This window comes from Mytilus trossulus, chromosome 1, assembly GCF_036588685.1.
Source record: "Mytilus trossulus isolate FHL-02 chromosome 1, PNRI_Mtr1.1.1.hap1, whole genome shotgun sequence".
Classification (NCBI taxonomy): Eukaryota; Metazoa; Mollusca; class Bivalvia; order Mytilida; family Mytilidae; genus Mytilus; species Mytilus trossulus.
In genome coordinates, this window is record NC_086373.1 from 9,955,902 (window position 1) to 9,981,276 (window position 25,375).

The following is a 25,375-nucleotide window of genomic DNA, read 5'->3' on the forward strand; positions in this document are numbered from 1 at the left end:
CGCACACACATCAAACGAATGGATAACAACTGTGAAATTCTCTCTGGTAAAACAGTAATATTCGGTAATATGTCGAATTCTGTACATAACAGACCAGACGAAGTCTGTGATTTTATCTTTCCTCCTCATTACTCTGTTGGGACCGTCTCGGAAAATGAGCTAGCTCCTATATATTACGGTCTTATAATATGAAAGCCTTCCGCCATAAATAAAGATGGTTGGACATGTCTGAAAACGCTCAACAGCTGTCTATAAATATGTCCATTTGAAAATTTATTACAATTACCTTGCTTTTGTCACCTTTGCCTTCTTCTATTGTTTTATATATCCCATTTTCATATTCAAGAGTCAGGCGACCTTTTTTGCTCATTTTACCAGGATCATCCACTGGATTTTTGAAAACATTTCTCTACGATAGAAAAATACATCTTAATCAGTTCAAAGGGAAGAAATCCATTATACAAAAGAAAATCATTACCAGAAGTAAATAGTTTTGATGAGAAGTTATCAATTTAATGTACAAAAGCAAACAGTCAAAAATCTTCATTCAAATATATTTTGTTCCGTAAACATGATAGAGATTTTAACTTCAGAATGCTTCATTTATTTTTATCATACAATGTGTTGTGAAGAATTATAATACTACACCGCACATTGATTTCAAATGATTTTTGTTCTCGATACCATAAGGAAATAGACAAATCTGAAGTGTAAGAAAAACTAAAACTTTATGACTAAAAAGTAAAAAATAACATATCATCATCGATACAAATTCTAACTACCACTGGGTCGATGCCACTGCTGGTGGAGATTTTTTTCCTCGACGGTATCAACAGCCCATTAGTGAGCACTTTTGTGCTGACATGAATTATCATTGATATGGTTATATTTATAAATTTACTGTTTATAAATTTTAAATTTTGGAAATACTAAGGCTTTCCTACCTCAGGCATATATTACCGTAGCTGTATTTGATAAAACTTTTCGGAATTTTGGTCCTCAATGCTTTTCAACTTCGTACTTTATTTAGCCTTATTTTTTTTAATTTTCTTTTTTTTTTTTTTTTTTTTTGGATTCTAGCGTCACTGATGAGTCTTTGGAAGACGAAACGCGCGTCTGGCGTATATACAAAATTTAGTCATGGTATCTATGATGAGTTTATTGATCACTGCGTTCATCATAGTAATCACAATTACAACTATTTACTGAGTAGAAGTAACTTGTACAAGGTTATATTTCTTTGTCAAGTTAAAGGTCATTTTCTTGGCAGCGAAACTGAACAGGATATTGTTGAACTATGTTTTACGGAAAATTGTATAGTTAGCGAGGATGGCCTTACTGCGCAAGTAAAACTACTTTAACTTTCATCACATTATGTGGCTATATCAAATCAGGCTAGATAACTTATATTTATAGTTATTTGTTTTTATTTGTGTTTTAATACATATTTCAACGAGTTAATCAATATATGATTGTACGATATGGTACACTGGGATTTGACATATTACCATTTTATTTTGTTAACATGAGCAACACGATGGATGCCACATGTGAAACCGAATCTGGTTACACTTCTGGAGCACCTGATATTACCCCCAGGGTTCGTGTTGTTTTGCCTTCATTATTCTATGTTGTGTGTTGTTTTACTATTTTTTGACTGTTTGTCTTTATTTTCTTTTCCATGGCTTTGTCAGTTATTTTTTTTTTAAGTTTGAATGTTCCTCTGGTATCTATTGTCGATCTTTTTTAAGATCAATTTAAAGAGATGATTTCAGCTTTCCAATTGTGAACTTTCCATTTCTAAGTAGCAACATTCCAGCAGCACCTGCATACGGGGTATATATCTCCCAATTGATACGATATTCCCGTGCTTGCATTTCCTATCATGATTTTCTTGATAGAGGGTTACTGCTCACAAGGAAGCTATTAAACCAAGAGTTCCAAATGGTGAAGTTGAAATCATCCCTTCGTAAATTTTACGGAAGCCATCACGAGTTGGTTGACCGTTATGGAATAACCGTTTCACAAATGATATCGGATATGTTCCTTACGTCGTAACTACAATCCCCTTCCCTTTCATGAACTTGACCTATCGAATTAGACTATTTACCGGATTTGTAATCACATAAGCAACACGACGGGTGCCGCATGTGGAGCAGGATCTGCTTACCCTTCCGGAGCACCTGCTATCCTCCCTAGTTTTTGGTGGGGTTCGTGTTGTTTATTCTTTAGTTTTCTATGTTGTGTCATGCGTACTATTGTTTTTCTGTTTGTCTTTTACATTTTTAGCCATGGCGTTGTGAGTTTGTTTTAGATTTACGAGTTTGACTGTCCCTTTGGTATCTTTCGTCCCTCTTTTAAACCTAATTTATACGTGTTTCAAATAATTGAACATTACAGAAACTTTTTAAGTAAGAGTTGTCTCATAAACAATCATACCACATCTTCTTTATTATATAGACAACTGTTCAATGTAAAAAAAAAACGAATCACCGACACACATGTGCAACACTATTTTCTCATGTCAGTGATGGCGGTGGAATAGAAAAACGTACCAACCTGAATAGTTGGAACATTTGACACGTAATAAAACAAAAGATATGTTAAAAATTGTCAACAAAAAGGCTTCAGAATATATACACAAAATTGATTATATTGATAATATATGAGTTTTTATCAACCATTAACCTACCTCTTCTCCATTTACAACAGCAAAACTACATTTGAAAGCACATTTCTGAGTGTCCCTGTCTACTTGCTGTAAGAGAGCACCCCCACTCCCAAACACTACGTTGTCTGCGCTCCATCGATTTTTCTTCATGTTTTCTAAAACTGCACCTAATGTTTCATAGTTAACGCCATCTGCTTGAATGACTCTTAAATAAGGAGGCAATAGTTTGAACCCTTTTGAATTTATAGTTGTTTTGTAATATTTTCCTAAAATATCCAACACCTGAAAGACGTCAATCGAAGCATTCAATAGTAAATATATTATATAGAACGGTTGATTGATTATAGTGAGCGTTTGGTTCATTATTTTTGCATATGACATACTACTTCACGGCACGGCACGGAATAAGGGGTCAAATTCTGATCATATTTGGCTGTGTACATGTATCTATAATTTTCGCACAATTCAAATATTAAAATTTAAAAATTGAAGATCCTTGGAGTGGTCAAACCTTCCAGTTGGAAAACGTTTGGTATCTTCGGAGTGATAACAAAATATGATAAAGGAAAATATATGAATGGCAGATGGGGTTTCAAGCTGATTGTAGAGAATATACAAATTCATCTTGATACCTTACTGTTCACGATACATGTTTTAATTTATACTTTGAACTAATTGCCAGTAAGTGGGAGCTGTACTTAGTGTCTGTTTTTGTTGTTAGGGATGAATAAATTCCTTTCACGTCTATCTATCTGATGATGTAAGCGCTTTTTAACTATATATTTTACAGTTTGTTCTGCTGTAGCACCACTGTTAAAGATCACATACATGTTTGACACCGCCACATTCTATATCTGCCTGTCTAAATTCAGGTACCTTTCATATTTCTTTTTCGTAAATTGTTTTGTTATACATCATGCCTTTAGTTTTCTCATGCAAATTGAAAGTTTTGTTCTAATTGGGTAATTTATATCAGACTATACGATATTGGTTCCTCTCATTGTTGAAAGCCATACTATAGTTTATTATTGGTTCATCTACTGAATTTGTTTAGATAGTTGTCTCATTGATAATCATACAACACCTCTTTATTCTGAAATGAACTGACTGGTAGTAAATTATGACTTATATAGTCTCTTTTGTGTAGCAGAATGGTACCCTGATATCGCGGACTATTCACCTCAATTTCGAAGGCTATGGTGCGTGTTCAACACATCTGGTAAAATTGTAGGCCCTACTTTGGGGACAGAACAGTTGGTAAAGCCATTTTAATCAGATGAATTCATTTCATTTTAGTAAAATTCAAATTGTTAGTACAAATTAATAGATTAACATTGTAATTTACAACATTCTCTACGTTTATCAAGTCTATCCACTGTTCTGGGGAAAGACCTTTTCTATTTATTTCGATTGATTTTTTTTTCTATTTTCATGTGTTGTGGTTTCGCAAGATGTCGCTTAGATTTTGTGCATATGATATTAAACAGTTATTGCGCTTTTGAGACTGACCCTGTTAAACCATGCACTTAACGGTGTAAGAGTTATGCCGCCGAACACTGTTGTCTTTGTTATCAAATCTCCTCCAGAACCATAAAGGAAAGCACCTGACAAAGTTATAGTGTCTTTTGCAAACTGTTAATGACATGTGACCTTGAAAAACATTGATCGGAGGTGACCTTGATTAAACCCGGAAGTAGCTATGTTTGCACTTATTTCATGGAAAAGTACATAGAAACGATATGTTTAAGATATGCATACATAAACCTATCATTTGAGACCGGAAGGGAATTTCACTAAACCGGAAGTACTGAATATCTACCTTATTTCAGGAAAAGTCTATAGAAATCATATATTTTTGGAATCAGTGTAAAGCTATCATGTGAGACAAAAAGAGAAATTTTTAACCTGAATTTGTCACTTATCTTTTTTATTTAAGGCAAAGATATAAAAAAAATATTGATTTTTTGATTGAGTATGAAGAAACTACTTGGACGCCAAAAAGAATTTTGAAAGCAGCTTCTCGTCAATAAATTATAAAAGTGATGTGGAAAGACCATAAATTGTTCACTGAACAATTGGTTTTCAATTGTATTTGATTCTCTTTTAACATTTACATTTGTAATTCGTCTTTGTAATCATGTTTACAATGCTTTACCTTTACAACAATGTCTGGAGGATAACCACTATCAGGACGAACCACTAATGTCCCCTTCCCCTCTCTAGCTTCTACTAAACCTTTTAGTTCTTGTCCCCAGACATTGTTACAAACTCTCCACATATCATAACTGTCACCAACACATGATACTATCCCTGTTGGAAATTGTTTTAACATATTCCTAAACGCATCTATCTCGCCATCTTGCCCCCATGTGGTTATTGTACTGTTCAAATAAATATATTACGTCAAATTAATTGGTATCGCAGTTTACCAAAACATCAAATGATTGGTGTAGAAACACAAGGAAACTATTTTGAGATTTTTGTTTGGAAAAGGTCTCATGTCTCAAAGAAAATTTGTGTTTTGCTTTTTGAGTTGCTTAAAAAAAGAAAGAAAAACAATAATACCATTGCATTATTGTATAAATTCTTTTACATATAGCTATTTTGTCAATATATTAAACTATCTTCTTCTTCTTCCAAATCTTCACATCATTTGTAGGACAACCACACCGTTAAGGCATGTAGAACATAACCCAGCAACATACAAGTAGGAATATATGTACCATAAATATTGAATAATTCTATCCTCCACCAATATATACAGGATCACTTTTATAGTTACACATATATCTTGTTGTATGTATTCTTAGTTTTTTTAGGCTAGTTACCGGACATATATTTAGTGGGATTATATATGTTTACGTAGTAAAATAGTTAATTCTTAAAAGATAAATGTTGTAAAATAAGTTGCTTCAATCAAGTTCGCACTGATAAAAAGAATAATAAACTTGCAGCAGTAAAATGTAAAATAGTTCGCCTTTCGTAATATGGACTAAGGATCTAAAAGCTAAAAACACTTTATTTCCTTTTCATTAACTTAAAATTGATTAAAACGTTCATATTGTCTAAAAACTCAATCCACGCATAGAAATTGACGTTTCACATCATAAAATCTAAAACAAGATTTTTAATATTTCGTTGTATCTATATATTAGCACTTTGTGCGACGTTTACGATCTAGGCACGCACGGTAATTGCAATTGTCATATGTTTATTTACGTAGTTCTAAAAACTTGTCTTTAAAAGGTAAAAGATTTTATCACACATCTATATTGGCACCGGCACACCCATATTACGTATTTGTTGCAGCATTCTGCATAAAGTTCATTGTACGTATGGTCAAAATACACCCAGGAATTCCGAAGTGTTTGAAATTTATAAGATGTTACACAGTGAGCTCGACTTATTTGTATTGGCTGCCCTACACACCCAGACCCCACCCTACCATAGACCCTGACAAAGGCATATTCCAATCAGCTATGGTTGAAGTAGGAGTTTACATCTGGCGCTGTGTATAAGGAATATGAGACGTTTTGCTTGGTGTTCTATCTTTGAGACTTCTTCACTGTTCAGACGAAGTTGTCGTTGTACCATGGTTATGTCCATCAATATCTGTATTTTGGTCCCTTCATTTAGAGATTCCCACTCTATTTTGCTGTTGCTTGTTAGTATATTCTTTATGTCTTTAATTACAGGTCTTCTGATGTTATCCCAAGCTTTACATTTGATCAATAGATGTTCAACAGTTTCGACTTCCTGGCTGCAGGCGTTGCATATCTCCTGGTTTCCTTCTTTGTAGATTTTATATCTCAGGGACTGCAGTGAGTAGGTTCCAGTGAGGAGTTTTTAGTTTGATTGGAATTCTAAAACGGTCTTTGTTGGCGTATCTTTTTATCTTCAGTATGCTGTGGATTTTGCCTGCCATGAAGTTGTCTGTTTAAAGATATTTTAGCCCTTGATACAGGTTGGCAATAACTGATATTTCGTTGACCCAGTGGTTAGCAATTTGTCTTTTTATTTGATTGACAGTGGTTTTAGTCACATCTGCATTATCCAGCATATCCATGGGTCTGCCGAGGTTGTATTTGAACCTGACCCTCTGTTCTTCAATATACCAGCTGTGGCTTCCTGAGGATTTTACAGTGAGCTGTCTTTTACCAAGCTGTTTTTCAACACTATTGTCTGCTTGCTGACATATGCTACATACGAATGTCATCATTTTAGTATGGATTTGTGCCTCGACTGGTAGGATGCCGGTTAGGATGTAGACTGCTGGATCAGGAGTACTCATGGGGACTGAGAGAATTATTTTGAGCATCTTTTTTCTGGGATTTCTCTAGGGTTTCCAAGTGTGCTGATTTTGATGTCAGAAGCTCCATCCCGTAGAGTAGTACTGGTGATATGTAAGTCTTATATAGATGAATTAAGCTTTCAGGATCTAGTCCGTTTTCTCCATGGAATCCACTTCCGAACAAGGCATAGGCACTTCTTCTTGCTTTCTTGAAATTTTCTTCAACATTGGACTCAATGTTTTGTCTCATTGATGTTGTCCTTATTATGCCAAGATGTGTTGATTTTGTGACGTTTGGCATTGGATCTTTTCCTAGCTGGTATTGTTCTGGTTTACAATTGTTCTTGGTTGGCTAAGGTTTGATGTGTATTGCCACACTCTTCTGGGGTTGGAGCTTATAGCCTTCCATTGCTGCGTAGTCGGCAGATATATTTATTTGTACCTGCATATCAGGTGGTCTTTTCCCCAATAATGCTATGTCGTCTGCGCATGCTGTAGTATTGCATAGGACATTCCCAAATTTGCATCCAAGGCCTGATTGCTGTAATCTATTCAGTAGAGGGTTAACATATACCTTGTATAAGTTAGTGTTGAGGATTCCTCCTTGGCGCACACCTTGGCTCACTGGGAACTCATCAGCAATCATTCCTTCCCATTTGATGGTACTAGTTGATTGCCAGTGCATACTCTGTATTATCCTCCAGAGAGTTACGTCGATACCGCAATAAAACAGTCGTCGCATGAGGTGAATGTGTACCACTACGTCAAATGCAGACTTTGCATCTAGTAGAACCAGCTCAAATTCTTGGTTACTGTCTACACTCTCTCGATAAACTTCTTCCTCGACCAGAGCTGCAATCAGTGGCGATGATTTTGCTGTGAAGCCTCGTTGGGTGGGATTTTGATCTTGAAGGACTCTTGGTTGCATTCTGTCCCTGATTATTGCCTCTATTATCTTGTTAACGACTGGCAGTACTGTTATACCTCTGTAGTTGGCAGCATGACATCGGTCTCCCTTGTTTTTGAAGATAGGTATAAGAAGTCCTTTCTTAAGTATGTCTGGGACACAGCCATGTTTAAATACCAGATTGATGAGCCGTTAAAGTAGTTGTTCTAGTTTTACTCCCGCATAGATGAGGTGCTCAACAGTGATGCCATATATGTCTGCAGATTTGCCTCTGTTTAGGGACTTTATGGCCTTCTTAAGCTCTGTCTGGTTTGCCAGGGGGGTTCCTTACTTTTTACCATATCGTTGATTAATTTGATTTCATATTCAACCAGTTCGTTATAGTGGTGGTCCTTCAGCTGGGATGATTTTTCTGCTGATGCTAGATTTCCAAAGTGTTCAGTAAAGCCTTCGATTACTTGGTCACCAGAGTAAAGATTGTCATTTACATGTAGATCCATTGTACCAGTCCTGTTTCTTCCTGTTGCCTTTTACTAGTTTGTGGTACAGCTTAATGTCTCTTGTTCTTGCCTCTAATATCTCTTGTTTTTCTCTGTCTCGCTCTCTAGCCTGCTCAACTTTCACCTGCTTTTTAAATTCCTTTCTGGTGTTAACTCTGTCTTGATTAGACTTGTCATCTGAGTTGGTGGGTTTCCCATTTCTACTCCATATATCATAGCATTTTCTCATCCCCTTCAAGCTACTTTTGATGATTGGTGTCTATACTTTCAGTTTTGGTTTTGCCTTATACTTGGATTTCTTGGATGAGCTCTCAGTTGCTGCGTTTGTTAGCATTTGGTGTATCTTACTGTTTGGAGATCGTCATCCTCTGTTGTCTCAGCTGGGCTTTCTGCCATCGTGTCCACCTGCCAGTTTATAAATGCCAAATATAGATCTTGGTCTACTAATTTGCTGAAGTTTGTTGTTTTGATTTGTACCTCTTTTTGGTATCCCTATTTTAACTTCACATCTAACAGGATAATGGTCGGAGTGGTTTCTAATGACATTTTTCAGGACCTCCTTTTCTGTCACCTCCATATATCTGGACATATGCAGGAAGTAGTCAAGTTCGGAATATTCTTAGCCATTTGTCTTAATAAAGGTCTTCCCGGTATTCCCGTAGCCTAGCCTATAGTCTTCGATTAGTTATTGTAAATACTTTTTCCGCTTGTTTTGCCTTTCTTCATTTCCAAGATCTTCATTGAGGTCTCCTCCAATTATAATTTCATGTGTATCTTGGTATTTTGTGATGATCTCATTTAGTTGGTCAATGGTTTCCATACACTCATCTGTACTGTTTCGCCCTCCTGTTGAAGGTAAATACACTGATACCACCAGTAGTTTTTGATCTTTCCCTGATATTTCTACACATTGGATCCTCTCTTTACCGTCGTCCAATGGTCTGACTTTACTATCTATTTCGTTTTTCCATATAACAGCAACCCCTCCATGTCCCCTTAGTAGAAATGTTGGTTGTATTGGGTCATATTCATCACATCCTTTTGCAGCATAGTTGGTACATTTGCCAATTTCTTGTAAACAATGTAATTGTGCATGAAATAGCCAGTGTTTTTGAAGCAACAGTAAATTGTTATTTTCCATTAGATCGTGCAAGGCGTATATGTTGGATTTTGCATTTTTACAGTTGAATGATATAATTTTCAGAACTGGTACGCCTTCTTCTGCTGCTGTTTTTGTTAACTCATGTTTTTTTGGAGGCTTTGCTGGCATAAAAAATCCTCGTTGTGGGTTCTGGTTTTGTTGAGGGGCTCTTTATTATGGCTCGTTGTAGTCAGTATGGTACTATTGTGCCTATCATGTATACCCTGGTTGTTGTTTGGGTTGTTGTGTTCAGCATATCTTTGATCTTTGACGGTTACATGTCTCCTATCAGGTGTGTGTGTTGCTCTGGGTTGTAGGGTGTCAGCTTGTCTTCTGTTGTTTGGCTGTGAGACTCTCAGTGGGATGGTGTTTACAAATGGAACATTTGGCTGTACAGTGTTACGTATTTGAAATAGGTTGTAGTTGGATATTTTGGTTGATAAATGTTGCCAATTTTGGTTGTTGGATAGGTTGGTTTATAAATGCTGCCATTTTTGGTTGATGGTAGTCTTGTCTGGATTTGGATTGTTGCCTATGCTGTACTTGTAAATGTATGTTTTCATCCACGATATGGTTTGCCATGTTGAGGTTCGTTGCGTATGAGTTGGATGCAGTATCATCTTTAGGATTCTCATGATCGGTACCAATGATTCTAATTCGAAGTTGCGGGCTTCCAAGTATTGTACTCTTGTTTCAAGCTATATCGCTTTTGCCTGGTCTTCTTTTAGAGTTTTTTCCTGATTTTGAGTTGTTATTCAGCTTTTCTTAGTTTCAGTTCTCTTTCTTACACGTCTTTTGTTTTAGTATCTGTTTGGTCTTGTTTACTTTTTGAGGCTTTTGTAACGGGCACTTCAATGCATACATCTGCTGGACACGATATTGTCTTTGAGTTAGCCTGCTGGTGATTTGAAGGCTCGGATTGGGGCTTTCCATTTATATTCGTCTGCTGTTCCTTAGGTGTTTCTCCCAATTTGACGTAAGTTTGATGTTCATCTATATTGCTGTTAATCTGAATTTTGCTAGTTCGTTTAATGGTGTCTATACATGGGAAGCAAATTGTTTGACCATCGCTACATACTAGACAAGATGAATGGGCTATGTTTTGGCAGATCTCACAGGAGTCAGCATTATCTTCTATTGTGCTTTCACATATTCCACATAGTTCAGCTTCATATACCTCTTCATCTCTTGCAGCACCTGCGTCTGCTAGTATACTTGAAGCGTTGTTAATACAGGTTGGTAGGGCGAGCTGGTCATATTGGCTGTCAATTTGGGTTTTAGTGTTTTTTGCCTCTCCCTCAATAGCTATATTACCATTGTATATCTTGCATGTATAGTTGTCGTCATTCTCCTCCTCTTATTCTACCTCCGCTATTTCTTGGGATGTCATCTTCTGGCATTTGTAATGGACCCAGTGCTTTCCTGATGTACAATAGGCGCTACGTGTTCTACAACTCCTATTGCATTTTATGCATAGAATGCCAGCATTTACATTTTTATCGCATGTGGCTTGTGTGATTTTGGATCCAACTGTCTGCTCCAGTCTTTCTCTCATGAGGTTATTTAGTTGGATTAAATTGACTTTGGACTTTCCACATTTGGCATTTTGTGCTATCTGTCTTATTTCTGTCAGGTCCACATCGACAAAACGGTTTTGGTCTTTTCCGTTTACCAATATCTTGCTCTTGGTGTTATAGAAGTTAACAGTGTAACAATAATCATTGTTGTTGTACTTATAGCTGTGTTTTATCTTTTTCTTCTTGGATTAGGATATTTCCTTGTGTCATTCTACTGTAGTAGATTGTAGTTGCTTGCCTTATGAGCTCGAACGTAGCCGCATCAGCAGTTATGACCAATCCACCTCCTGTGTTTTTAAATTCAAGGTGGGCCTCTCTTTTAGTTGCCTCGAGCTTATTCATTAGTGCTCTCTGGATGTTAAGGCTGTAGTCCTTGGTGATCTGTCTCTTGTTTGGTATGCTGCTCCCAACTTTGATGACCTGCTGATTGTCCTCCATATTGTCGGCTGTATACAATCAGTGGAGAGGTACGTAGTGGATAATCCCACGGTCGACAGCTTTCCACTGACTGTGTACAGGCTATATTTTGTTTATGCTGCAGGTATATTTTCCTGGCGATGTTCCTGCTTTTCCTTTATTTGTTTTTGTTTATAGTACAGTTATTTAATTAATAACACAACTCTATATATATAGAAGCTGTATAAGAAGCTTTATAGTTAAGCTTAATAAGATTATATATATATATTAATGTTAGGCTTAAATCAGACCTGATGGTACAAACGGTGAGAACATACAGCTATTTAGCTGTCTTCTTGGGCGTATTGCTCTTGTCTTTGTGGACGTATTTCACAATCAGTGTGGATATAGTTGTCTGTCAGCCGTAGGTCCTGTCAGTTGTAGGTTCCAAGCCTGCTGCCAATCAGTGAGTAGGTACGTCGTGGATAATCCCACTGTCGACTGCTAATCACCAATCCACAGCAAACTTCACCCTACTGTTGGTAACAGTGCCACTGTGCTAACCTTCCAATCTTCTTCAGCCACACTCTGGCCAATAGTACTGAAGTATGAATTCCGTCTATGTATAGATTGAAGTTATATCTGTCAGTAACCCTTTTTGTGTCTGTTTTTTTAGCTCTTTTGCTGGTTATGGCTGACGTCGACTGATAGTGTTGGTGGATAGACCTGTATCTGTTGGTTTATTTCTCGTATTTTGCTGTTTAACTCTAATATGTGTTTTACAAATAAGCAGTCCTGGTTGATAAACTGGTTAATATCTTGGTGGTCTCTGCTTTTGTTCCAATGGTGGATTGAGATTGGGGGTACTTCTAAAAGCGTCACTTTGCAACCAGGGTAATTTTGTACTATTTTAACAATTTCATTTAGGTTATCCACTGTGTCTTTTATGGCTTCAGATGGATCTGGATGTAGTTCTATGTATTTAGTTTTGAAGTTGTAGTATGTCAGGTCACATGTACCTAGCCATACATATATGGAGATGTTGTCAAGTTGGCCTATCTTAGTGGTTGTGTTGTCTCTTAGCCACTGGACTCCTCTCTTTGTTGTCCTACATTTCTCACTCCAAAATTTGATAACCCTACTGATTCCTGGTCTTATCTGTCTCTCTAGGTAGTTTCCTTTACTGTCGCTGAATAAAACAGGTATCAGAACTTTATCTCCCTTTATTGGCAGATCAGGTTTTTTCAGATAGTCATTTAGTTTCTTTATGGACATACCAGTTGGACACTATTTTGGTGTTGTTAGTTGGAAATGGGAGGAATGGTGAGGGCAGGACAGCCAAGATTAAATAAAACGGTGAAGTATGAAGTTCACAGATAATATCGGTTCGCGACTAGCCTATTTTTAACCATGTTAATTTAACAAATATACCAAATATATGATGGAATTCGGTCATTAGTACCAAAAACTTTCGGTTCGGGTCGAAACCCACGTGGGGTCAACGGTCAGAGATGTTTAGCTATTTTTATATGATTTTCCTGATTTGAACGTCGAAAAGTTTGTATGTACATGTATTTGTTTTCCAATGACTGTAGGAGTGTTATTGTACGGTTTTTGGTGGGTTTTGCTATGGTTTGCTACACTTATTCACAAATTTCTTCCAAATTTTTCCTCTGCTCGAAAAAAACCAAGATGTCAGCCGGGGCTCGTTTTAGCACTATCGATAATAATGATCTAGTCACCCTGGTCCAAACATTTAAAAAAAAAATAACAAGTCAAACCTTGCTGTATGTCTAATGCTTAGTTCGTTTCTGTGTGTGTTACATTTGAATGTTGTGTAGATGTTTAATGCGTTTCCCTCAATTTTGTTTGTAACCCGGATTTGTTTTATTCTATCAATTTATGAGTTTCGAACAGCGGTTTACTACTGTTGCCTTTATTTATGATATATATACAAAGCTGAGAAGTCAAAATAAAAGACAAAAAAGCTGATTTAAAAGGTTCAGTTAATGTCAGAGCGTCATTATATCACACCATTAAAACAGAAATATATATAAAAAAGTAGTACTGGATGATGATATACGTTTACGTGATTTAATGTGAATAAACGGATCTGTTGTATATGTCAACTAAGCAGCAACATAACAACACAAATGATATCAAAAACGCTATTCAGTCATTGTATCAATTATACCATATAGTTGCATTATTTGAATAAAATGGATTGGCATACCTGTGCTCTGCAGCTGGTACAGAAAACCCCGCCATGTCACAGCCATAGTACAATTTTGCTGTCATCAAAGCACAAAGTGTATCAGACCCTAGGAAATGTACCAAATGTGCGCAGCCTCCAATACCAGCTGACTGCAGAAAATAAATCACAAATAATTGATGCTGTTCCCGACATTTAGGGCATTTTCGTAAGTTACGAGTATTCATGTTGATTAGGATGATTAAACAATTAAACACACAAAATATTACAATAAACTGGTACCTAATAGAAAACCCTGGCCGTTTATGGGACAGCTTTTTTGAACTTTTGGTCTTCGATGCTGTTCAACTTTGTACTTGATTCGGCTTTCAAACTTTCGTATCTTGGCGTCACTAGTAAGTCTTGTGTGGACAAAATGCACTTCTAGCGTATTAAATTCCAAACTTGTTGCCTTTTGTTAGCTATTATTCGTGTGTTTCTTTGTCAATTGTGTTCTCCTATTTGTTTATATTGTAGTTCTGTAATGTTGTGTTGTCATTTTAATGTTTCAAATGGCCATAAAAGAAGGTTCAACCCACCATTTTTTCCTTTGAAATGTCATGTACCAAGTCAGAAATATGGCCATTGTGACATTATAGTTCGTTTCTGTGGGTGTTACATTTTAACGTAGTGTTTCCGTTGTGTCGTTTGTTTTCTCTTATTTTTGAGTGTGAATTCATATTACTATAAGACGTGACACGGTACTTATCTATCTCAAATTCATGTATTTGGTTCTGATGTAATATTTATGATTCTCAAAGGATTTTGTCTAATCCGTTTCTGTGTGTGTTACATTTTAATGTTATGTCGTTGATCTCCTCTTATATTTAATGCGTTTCTCTCAGTTTTAGTTTGTTACCCCTATTTTGTTTTGTGTCAATGGATTTATGAGTTTTGAACAACGGTATACTACTGTTGCCTTTATTTATTCATATACAAAAACTTAAGATATGTATCATTAACACATAGATTATTGTTGATCATCTCAACGAAATTGATTTTCTCGCGTGAGATGGTATGGCGAAAGCGAGAAAAGAAATCGAGTTGAGATGGCCGATGATAATATGTTTATCGCTATTTTACCTATGACAACGGGCACTTGCGTTCTTAGTTTCTAGCGATAATTTCATCTCATTCGACTCCGCTGAGAAAGAAAATTATCAGTCAGTGAGATCAAAGAAAAATTTCGATAAAATAGCGATAAAGTATATTATAAATCGTTAATTATGTATCATCATTTATACATATGATGACAAAGCACTTTTCACTGTTCAAATATTTACTTGTTGACTTTTGAATTTTAAGTCTCGCTCATATCTGATAAAAGGTGCGCGCTTGGTAATTGTTTTCTCATGTCTAAGTTATCTTGTTTGGTACTTTGTTTTAAATTTTCATATACAAAAAAGCCCATACGTCTGTTTTAACATAAATAACATGATATATTTTAATTTCTAGTTCACCATTAAAATAATTTAACATAACATATACTGAAACTAATATTCCGACATTGAATGCAGTATCTAGTGAAGGGAAAATACAACATTTACTGCCTGTTTTTCACACGTAACTGCTTCCTCAGGAAACCGGAAAATTTCACAGTATTGTTTGAGAAACGTTTTCTTACCTCAAACGAAAATGTTCCCATGAATCCAAAGTCTGATAATTTAAATGGTAAGCTATCGAGTTTATCACCAGTTTCTCCTGAGGTATTCAGGAATAAGTCTTACCTCAAACGAAGATGATCCCCTGAATCCGAAGTCTGATAATTTAAATGGTAAGCTATCGAGGTTATCAGCAGTTTCTCCTGAGGTATTCAGGAATAAGTCTTACCTCAAACGAAGATGATCCCCTGAATCCGAAGTCAGATAATTTAAATGGTAAGCTATCGAGGTTATCAGCAGTTTCTCTCAGATATTTAGTAATCAGATCCTTCTGATATAGAGAAGTTGTTGCTACGGTCATAGGATACCATACCTGAACTAAGTATGACTGGAAATAATCATACATAAAATGTATTTAGACCTAAGCTTCATGCAAAAATGGTAAACGTCAAACATACTGTGTTATTGTTCTCGTTAATTGTGATTTTATTAATTCTGTTTTCATTATTCATAGCTGTCAAATATTTGGCTTTGAGCGTTCTTGATGAATGTAAATCCAGAAAAGCGCCTCGTAAGCAAAAATGTATAACGTGCTGTTTTAACTTTTCAAAGATATGATTCCTAAACTATCAGACCTAATGTTTTTTTACTTATTGATGTATGTTTATGACAATATTTTTCTCGTCCACATCAACAGATATTCTCTTAAAGCTGCGAAGAAGGAGTTTAAAATTTTCAATTTTTTTAACAAAATAGTTTTAATCTTATAAGAAAAGTTAAATTTGTTAATGCTGATAATGAAAATTGCACATAGGGTTCCAAAGTTTAAATCATGTTCAGGACGAATGTTTCCGTTATAAAAGAACTATAAACTGATTTTTTTACTAGCACATATTCTAGTAAATTTTGACAGTACTTTCATAAGTAAAAAAGTCATCATTCTAAATTCGAGACAACGGTTTTATGCACTCTTAGCTAAATATATCATTCCAAATCCAAGCTTTTAACAAATAAAAAAAAATGGTGAACCAAACATGGGGACGTGATCACACAAACAAGATACACAGATGTCATCACGCCACCGACGACTCACGATATATCATTATTGACCCGCAATACGCAAAGCGGTAATTTTGTTATAGTTTTCTTCACATGATATGAATTGAAATTAAGAGTTCATTTAATTGTACTTTTGTATTAATTCTTGATGTTTCTTACTGCATGATCTGTTTTGCTTTAAGTAACGTCGGAAATGGAAACATTTATAGGTACACACTAACAGAATTATTCTGCAAAGGTTATATCCATATATTTTTTATGGCAGGTGAAATGATAAAATAAATTTACTAATTTAATTTCTATCTCAAGGCAAGAAAACATTTTTTTTCAAGTTAGCGATTAATTCAACGACGTAATTTGTTATTTTGCTTTAATATAACTGTGTCTGCAATATTAATTGAAATCATTACGTTTTGCCTATGATATTTTCAATAATATTACCTCGAAATAATTAGTTAACCAGTAGCAATTTGGATCTGTATTCTCCACAGTAAACAAGACATTTCTGGTTTGTATATTTAGTCCTTCTGGAACAGCTTTTATCAACAAAGGGAGATAACCACAGTGTTTCTGAAATAGTAAATAGGCTAACTTAGAACTGTAGCATTTTAATAATTTAAAAAGAGAAACATATCAAAACTAATTTGAAAAAAATAAAAAGACAAACCGTACTTATCACTGATGTCATAATACAGTATTATTTCATGCAATCCATATCAATTTTAAACAATGATTATTTTTTAAACCAATATATCGTCATTAATATGCTTTTTAGGAAACCTATCTTTTTTATCCTCTACTTGCAGATTTGTTTATGTATTTCTATGAAGCAGAATTTATCCAAGGGCTTCTACAGAAAGTAGAAAAGAAATAAGCCTAGTCTTTCAATTTCACCTTTCGGTATATTGGTGATGTACTGTCTCTTAAAAATAATAGATTCAGTGATTCAGATTCACATTTAATATATCCAAGTGAACTTGCAATTAAAGATACTACCGACACAGATACATCTGCTTCATATTTAGACCTTTTTCTCAAAATGACTAATGATGGTAGTTAATTAGCAAAATTGATGATAAACTCGATGATATTAATTTTCCTATGGTCAACTTTACATTTTTGTATATCAACATCTCAGCGGCAACAGCGTATGGAGTATATGTGTCTCAATTGATCCGTTACTCTAAAGCTAGGTCAAAGTACGTTGATTTTGTTGAACGAGGAATACTGCTCTCTAAAAAGTTGCTAAGACATGGCAATGAATCAATCAAATTGAGGTCATGACTCAAAAAACATTTTTTTACCGTGGCCATCATTAGCTGATTGGTCATTATGACACAAAGAAAGGAGGGAAACATAACACAGGAACAGTCAATGTAAAACAATCAACAAATAAGGACGAAAATGTAGAATATCGTTTTGAACAAATTGAATTATTATAAACATGCAAGAGCAATAATAAACTAATAATGTTAAAATATAAATACCAAAACCCTGAATTATATGATCAGGGATATGGGGTTTTATCAACGGGACAGCAATTAAAAAAACATCTATAAAAACATCTAAAGATCAACAAAATAATAATAACTAAATCCTCTTATGACTAGAAATTTTCTGTATTATTTTTAAAAGACATTATCAACGATTTTATATATTTTTAAACTGCATAAACTTCAATGTTAATCAAAAACCATATCACTGACAAGATAACGATTTGGACAGACAAAAATACCACGTTGTACGGTTAATTTGGTACTTGAGAGATTAGATCGCATCCCTGCTTTTCAGTATTTCGATAAATAGGTAAGCAAAAACAGGACTATACTTTACTACCATGACTTATCAATCGATATCATTGTCAAATTGATTAGTAATCTAAACGCAAACAAAACCATGAGGTAAATCATGATATTGTTTAAAATATTAAAAAAAAATACCCCAAAATTTGGTCGAATATGGATAAACATTTAAAAGAGGACGTGTTTTTCAACAGACTGTCGGCATTCCAATGGAAACAAACTGTGCACCTCTACTTGCCGACTTGTTTCTTTATTATTATGAGGCTGACTTCATGCAGGATAGGAACTTCTTAGGAAGAAAGATAACAAGTTAGCAATATCCTTTAACTCTACTTTCTGCTATATAGATGATGTTCTTTTACTAAACAATTCAAAATTTGGTGACTATGTAGAACGCATATATCCCATCGAACTAGAGATAAAGGATACTACAGATACAGTCGGCTTCATATCTTTACTTACATCTATAAATTGACAATGAGGGTCGGGTGAAGACAAAACTTTACGACAAAAGAGATGATTTCAGCTTTCCAATTGTGAACTTTCCATTTCTAAGTAGCAACATTCCAGCAGCACCTGCATACGGGGTATATATCTCCTAATTGATACGATATTCCCGTGCTTGCCTTTTCTACCATGATTTTCTTGATAGAGGGTTACTGCTTACAAGAAAGCTATTAAACCAAGAGTTCAAAATGGTGAAGTTGAAATCATCCCTTCGTAAATTTTACGGACGCCATCACGAGTTGGTTGACCGTTATGGAATAAACGTTTCACAAATGATATCGGATATGTTCCTTACGTCGTAACTTCAATCCCCTTCCCTTTCATGAATGTGACCTACCGAATTAGACTATTTACCGGATTTGTAATTACATAAGCAACACGACGGGTGCCACATGTAGAGCATGATCTGCTTACCCTTCCGGAGCACCTGAGATCACCCCTAGTTTTTGGTGGGGTTCTTGTTGTTTATTCTTTAGTTTTCTATGTTGTGTAATGTGTACTATTGTTTTTTCTTTTTCAATTTTAGCCATGGCGTTGTCAGTTTGTTTTAGATTTATGAGTTTGACTGTCCCTTTGATATCTTTCGTCCCTCTTTTACATAATTTAAGTTATTGTACCTCTAAAATATAATTCCACCCTTCTTCATTAAATATATCGAGACCCAAATGACTGTTACATATTTTCTTAGCTTCTTCTATTTTCTCTTTTGTTACGACCTGACCTGTTAAGAAACGTTTTAGCAAGTATTGCAGGCCAAAGAATGTTGTAGTTGGATATTTCCCACCTCTGCTCTCAAAGTACGAATAAACCAGCGTAGTGTTCGGAGGGTACTGACGATAATGTGTCACCTATAAAGTATAAGATGGTGATAAAAATATAAAAACAGGAATTTGTTGACTTGATTATCTCGACCCTTTATTTCCTGGCTAGAAGACAATGGATCGTAAAATCATTGGAAGTCTAAAATAGATATATATTTCAGTATTTTTATAAAATCATTCATTATAGTATATATTATAGATGTGTAAAACGCTCACATAGTAATGTATGAATAATTTAGGATCAATCAAGCACTTGCAGGTTATCTACTGTTCTGTTTGATCAACTTATTGGTGATATTTATTTTTTAATTAAAGTTACTTCTCGTGTATATATATATCTCTGAAAATCATTAATTGATAGTTATAAGGATATGTTCCAATTACCGCAACCACAACCTCATCCCCATTCTCATGTGTGACCTCACGAATTATAAAAAGTAACCGGGTTTGTATTGCATGAGCAACACAACGGATGCCATATGTGGAGCAGGATCTGCGTACTCTTCTAGAGCACATGTAAACACCAAGAGTATTTTGGGATTCGTTGCTATATTGTAGTCCTGTGGTGTTGTGTTGTCATTATCATGTTATATTCACATAAAAGTGCGAGGTTTGGCATGCCACTAAACCAGGTCCAACCCACCATTTTTTCCTTTAAAAATGCCCTGTACCAATCAGGAATATGGCAATTGTTATATTATAGTTCGTTTCTGTGTGTATTACATTTTAACGTTGTGTCGTTTGATTTCTCTCATTTTTTAGTGTAAAGTCACATTGCGATAAGACGTGTCACGGTACTTGTCTATCCCAAATTCATGTATTTGGTTTTGATGTTATATTTGTTATTCTTGGTCCGTTTTTGTGTGTGTTACATTTAAGTGTTATGTCGTTGTTCTCCTCTTATATTAAATGCGTTTCCATCGGTTTTAGTTTGTTACCCCCATTTAGATTTTTGTCAATGGATTTATGAGTTTTAAACAGCGATATACTACTGTTGCCTTTATTTGCTCAGTCTTTAATTTTCCTTGTTATTATGTACTGTTGTTTGTCTGTTTGTTTTTTTTCTTTTTTATCCATAACGTTGAAAGTTTTGTTTTCGACTTGTAAGTCATAAATGTCTCTTTGGTATCCTTCGCCTCTTTTTCAAAATTAATATTTAAATTTTTTTTTTTTTCATATTGACAGACAATGCGATTTTTAGTTGTATTCATTTAAAAACTGCTCACCTTATGTTAATTATATGGAACCAATGAACACAAACTTGTTCAGTGTAACTTTAATTAAGGGGTTGTTTGGGAATAATTTTAACAAAAAAATGATTGTTTTACATATTTACTAAATTAAATAAATGAATCTGTCAAAGAAATCATAATGTTAATGACTTTTTTTTAAACAAAGGATTTTATAAAAACAACTTTTAGTTCAGTGATATTACAAAACTTCCGGGATTTGACAAAACATACTTTACAAATTTAATGAAGCATAAAGTATATATGTTTTTTCTTATCAATATTTATTGAAGCGGACTGTTGATTTAGTACGTTTGAATATACACTTATCATTGTTACCAGAATTAAATGTTGTATTTACGCCAGATACGCGTTTCGTCTACAAAATACTCATCAGTGACGCTCGAATCCAAAATAATTTATACTGATGATGCCAATAATATATCCTCTGAACTGAAAATTAAAACAAACAACAGCTACAGCTTTCTTTACATCATTTCTAGACATTCCACGCAGTACCAGAATCTATAACAAACGAGACGATTTCAACTTTGAAATTTAATATGGTCTTCACCGTAGCAGCAATAAGACATACATTTCTCAACTCGTACGATATTCAAGAGCTTGCAGCTGCTGCTCAGACTTTAAAAAATCAGTGTTGAGGCAAGACAAATATTAAGCGTTCTTTGAAAGAACCCGGCTTATATTTTTGTTTGTTAACGAAGTCAAAATCAGTTTTTTACAAAATATTATTCCTGGCATCTACCATGAGTTGAATAGAAAAAAGTAAAATCACAAAAATACTTAACCTCGGGGAAATTCAAAAAGGGAAAATCCCTAATCAAATGGCATGATCAAAAACTCTAACACACCAAACGAATGAATAACAATATTATGAGTTAAGGGGGCTCGCGGGTCTAATTCATTTTTTTTTATTTAATATAAGATTTCGCTATATTTGACTATAAATTAACTTTATCTTATACCAAATAGAAAAATGAAATAAAAAAATGGGGTCACCGTTCATTTACGCTCACAATCTGTCTTCGAAAAAAGCATACATTTTTGCTAATGTCCTTTTTTTCTGTTGAACTAATAGGAGAAAAAGCGGTAATATAGAAATTAAAAAAGAACTAAATTACAGAAATGGCTAAAATTTTACAATTATTTAGTTTATGTACAGCTTTTTCAAAAATAACAATAAAAAATATAGGTCACCGATGAGTTAAAAAAGTTATTTAACTTTTAATGCCAAAAAATGGCATTTTTGCACCAAAGGGAAATAATTTGGAGCTTTTTCAATGATATCTACATTTTAAAAATCACCTGGGGCCAACACGTATTGATTTTTTGGAATAATTTATGTACCATATGATAAAGTAACAACTTCTAAAGGTAATTAATAAAATTTGTAATGAAAAATAAACGTTTGATTTTTTCCTGAAAATTTTATACCCGCGAGCCTCCTTAATAACTATCTACTGGACCTTTTCATTTGTCTTTGTTAGATTATCGTGTGTATTCGGTTGAAATTTTAATCAATTGTACTGTATTTTTACATACTGTGGATTCATTTATATTCGTGGGTATCAATTTTCGTGGATTGCTGAAAACTTGCATATTCGTGGATATTTGATTTCGTGGTTTTGCCAATCTGTGTATACAAAGCCTTTTGAAAATATGATATTCGTGGAATATTTGAATTCGGGGTTTACCTGTTCCCACGAAAACCACGAAAATTGGTATCCAACGAATATAAATGAATCCACAGTAGTATAAGTAGCTGAATCCCAATTATTGGCACACTACCCTATAACTTCTGTTTAGGTTGCTTTCCTCATTATGTTTCTATAACGAAACTATAAACAACTGTCATATTTCATTTTTTTTTTTTTTTTTGTCATTTTTCTCTTGATGAAAAGCGTTTTACTTTTATAATGGACTTTCTTTTTCTTATTGAACTTGCGTGTAGTTTATTTGTTTTACACTTTTTTTTCAAATAATAACCGTACATCTTGTATTGACGCTATCGGACATTATATTTGTTCCAAAACTTTCAGAGGGACATACCAGATAAACATTACGACATTTTAAAATATCAAACACCAAAATCTTTTTCTCTGATACAATTGATTATAAACGATGCATGAAAACTGTCCCCATTTGAAGTTTTCTTCGATTCACAGTTTTTGAGATACTTTTCTACACATCTTTACCTTGTATGAATCGGTAACAAGACATATGTTGTTGGTCCCTGCTGCAGGATGTAACATCTTAACGACAGTCTCTACGAATGTTATTGCTATGAATATCTAAAATATATGGTAGAAAAATAAATCAAACATAAAATTACAGCAATAGAGTATTTCATTTTTTGTGGTTCGTGATAAGAATGTTTTATAATTGGATCGCTGTTGCCAAAGTCAATAATGTCAATGAAAATTATCCATTATTGATATTATTACCCTTTTCAAAATAAAACACTGAATAAAGTGTGAACATACTTATATTCATTCTAGAAAGAAGACCATGTAAGAATGCCACAAATAAAAAGTAACTTTGAAAAGTCTGTTCGTTTGCTCCTTATCATATTCATGGAAATCAATTTGGAATCCGTAAACAAATTTAATTACAATTTTTAAAAATGTCAAATAGTTGAAATGTTTTGTCTGGGATTTGTTTTACATACGTTTCATGTTTGCCTCGATTTCAACCAAACGGCAACTAACCGATGTGAAAATGCTAAATAACACTGGAAATATTTTGTGTTTTTAAAGCTTTGTTATAAACATACCGTAATAACGAACTTTTGAATAAAAAAACAAAAACCGGAAGAAAAAATTCCTGAATATGTGAGGAACTATATATTCAAAATGAAATATATAAAACTGAAGGAAATTAAATTTAAAATCAGAATACGATAGGATAATACCGTACCAGAGAGTCAATTGAAACAGAACAATGGAGTCAAAAAAGAGAATATAGTATTAAGAACCATAGTAGCTGCTTAGACAGAGCAAATTACAACAACACTTACTTCGTGATATCTTAGCAGATCAATACCATCCGTCCAACAAGAAAGAATCCCTTAAACTATATTATACAAGTATTAGAAATTCATCAAACCAATATAAACCTGCTACACTATTTATAGTAAAAGTTAATTACGCTTGACTGCAATCCATTCAAAAGTGTTTACACCTTGCTTAGCATACAATTGAACTAAAGTACACGCGAACATACTGAAGCCTGCTTACCTTCCGCAATCTTTGGCTAGAGAATCATGATGAATAGAAAAAAAACAATATTGAAAATGAAGTAAATATAAGTTTTTCTTACCTTTTTCTTTAATGTTTATAAATTTTAAAGGACACCCGATATGGATCACTGACGATACTAACTATGTATATTTTGCAAATGTTATTTGGTGAAATTAAGTGATACAGCTGAGATGATATACAGGTCACGGTTACAATACTTTTAGCATATTTGATTTTCATTCGATATGATGAATGACATTATGTTATATATGATCGGAGAAGCAAGAGCCCTTGTGATTAAACTTTATATAAAATTCCATTTTCTGGTAATATGCTCTGTAGGTGTTCCATGATAAACATGAAGGCATTGTTTCTAATCTGATCAGGAAATGGTAAATGGAATAAAACACATTATTTCATTATAAGGGTTGTGTGTTCCCTTTTTATTTTGTTAAAATGTACTATATTTTCCGTCATATTCAAAGTATAAAAAGTAAAATAACAGAACTCTCGAACTCGTAGAAATATCAAAAATGTTCCTCAACAAATAGCTCATTTAAAAGACAAACCCTTCAAACAAATGGAAAACAACTATCATATTTCAGACTTGGTACAGGCATTTTCTTGTGTGGTAAAATGAAATTGTATGTATGCCCCCCCCCCCCCCCCCCCCCTGATTTTATACTTTTTAATAAAAACAAAATACAAAAAACAAAGATTTTAAGTTGATTACTAAAAATAAATCCCTTGATTGATCACTATTTATTTTTTTACTTTGATCATTTAATATGATTATGTTTTAAAATACGATACTCTCTTGACAAATTAATATCAGAAATTAAGGGCGTACGTGACGTTGTCAATATAAATATCGACGACGTCATAGGCAAAATAGCGAAAAATAGAATATCAATGGTCTCTCAAACATGTGAATGTCCACGGCAATATCCAATCTCAGGGCTATCACACTACGATAAGATTGTTGCTAAGAAATCTTGTTTGAAAATAAACATCGATAATCTATAATTTTTGCCTGCACATTCGACATTTATCAAAACTTTAAGTCAGATATAAATTTCAATAAACACGAAATTTACAAAACGAAAAAGGAGAAAATTCAGAAACGATTCTTTTACTCTCCGGATAGATTTTCCTCTAAGTTCAGTATTTTTGTGATTTTACTTTTTATTGTGAGATAGTCTGCGTTTCTACGACATGTTTACAGCTAAATCACGAACAAATATACCTATGTATGTTAGCAGTTTATGGTAATGTGACAACATCATCAAATCACTTATTTTAATCTAAATTTTAAAAGAAAAGCAACTCTAATACTAACCGTTTGTCCAAAATAAACAACAT

The 25,375-nt window shown here is 34.2% G+C and overlaps 1 protein-coding gene across 3 annotated transcripts in view; it reads right to left on the bottom strand.

Moving 5' to 3' along the window:
• The window catches only part of LOC134714777 (nicotinamide phosphoribosyltransferase-like), a 28,333-nt gene extending 4,160 nt beyond the window's left edge, over positions 1–24,173 (bottom strand). The window contains exons 1-9 of one of the 3 annotated variants that reach the window (XM_063576350.1): positions 23,791–23,890; positions 22,970–23,065; positions 19,321–19,551; positions 16,836–16,964; positions 15,565–15,723; positions 13,717–13,847; positions 4,827–5,052; positions 2,693–2,953; positions 287–409 (exon numbers count right to left, since the gene is read on the bottom strand). In XM_063576350.1, coding sequence (XP_063432420.1) covers positions 287–409; positions 2,693–2,953; positions 4,827–5,052; positions 13,717–13,847; positions 15,565–15,723; positions 16,836–16,964; positions 19,321–19,551; positions 22,970–23,026 — 1,317 coding nt within the window. In that variant the 5' untranslated portion in view covers positions 23,027–23,065; positions 23,791–23,890. Of the gene's footprint in view, positions 1–286; positions 410–2,692; positions 2,954–4,826; positions 5,053–13,716; positions 13,848–15,564; positions 15,724–16,835; positions 16,965–19,320; positions 19,552–22,969; positions 23,066–23,790; positions 23,891–24,092 lie in introns of those variants that run through there. The other 2 variants (XM_063576343.1, XM_063576334.1) reach the window with 2 other exon arrangements.
• Positions 24,174–25,375: the final 1,202 nt, after the last annotated feature.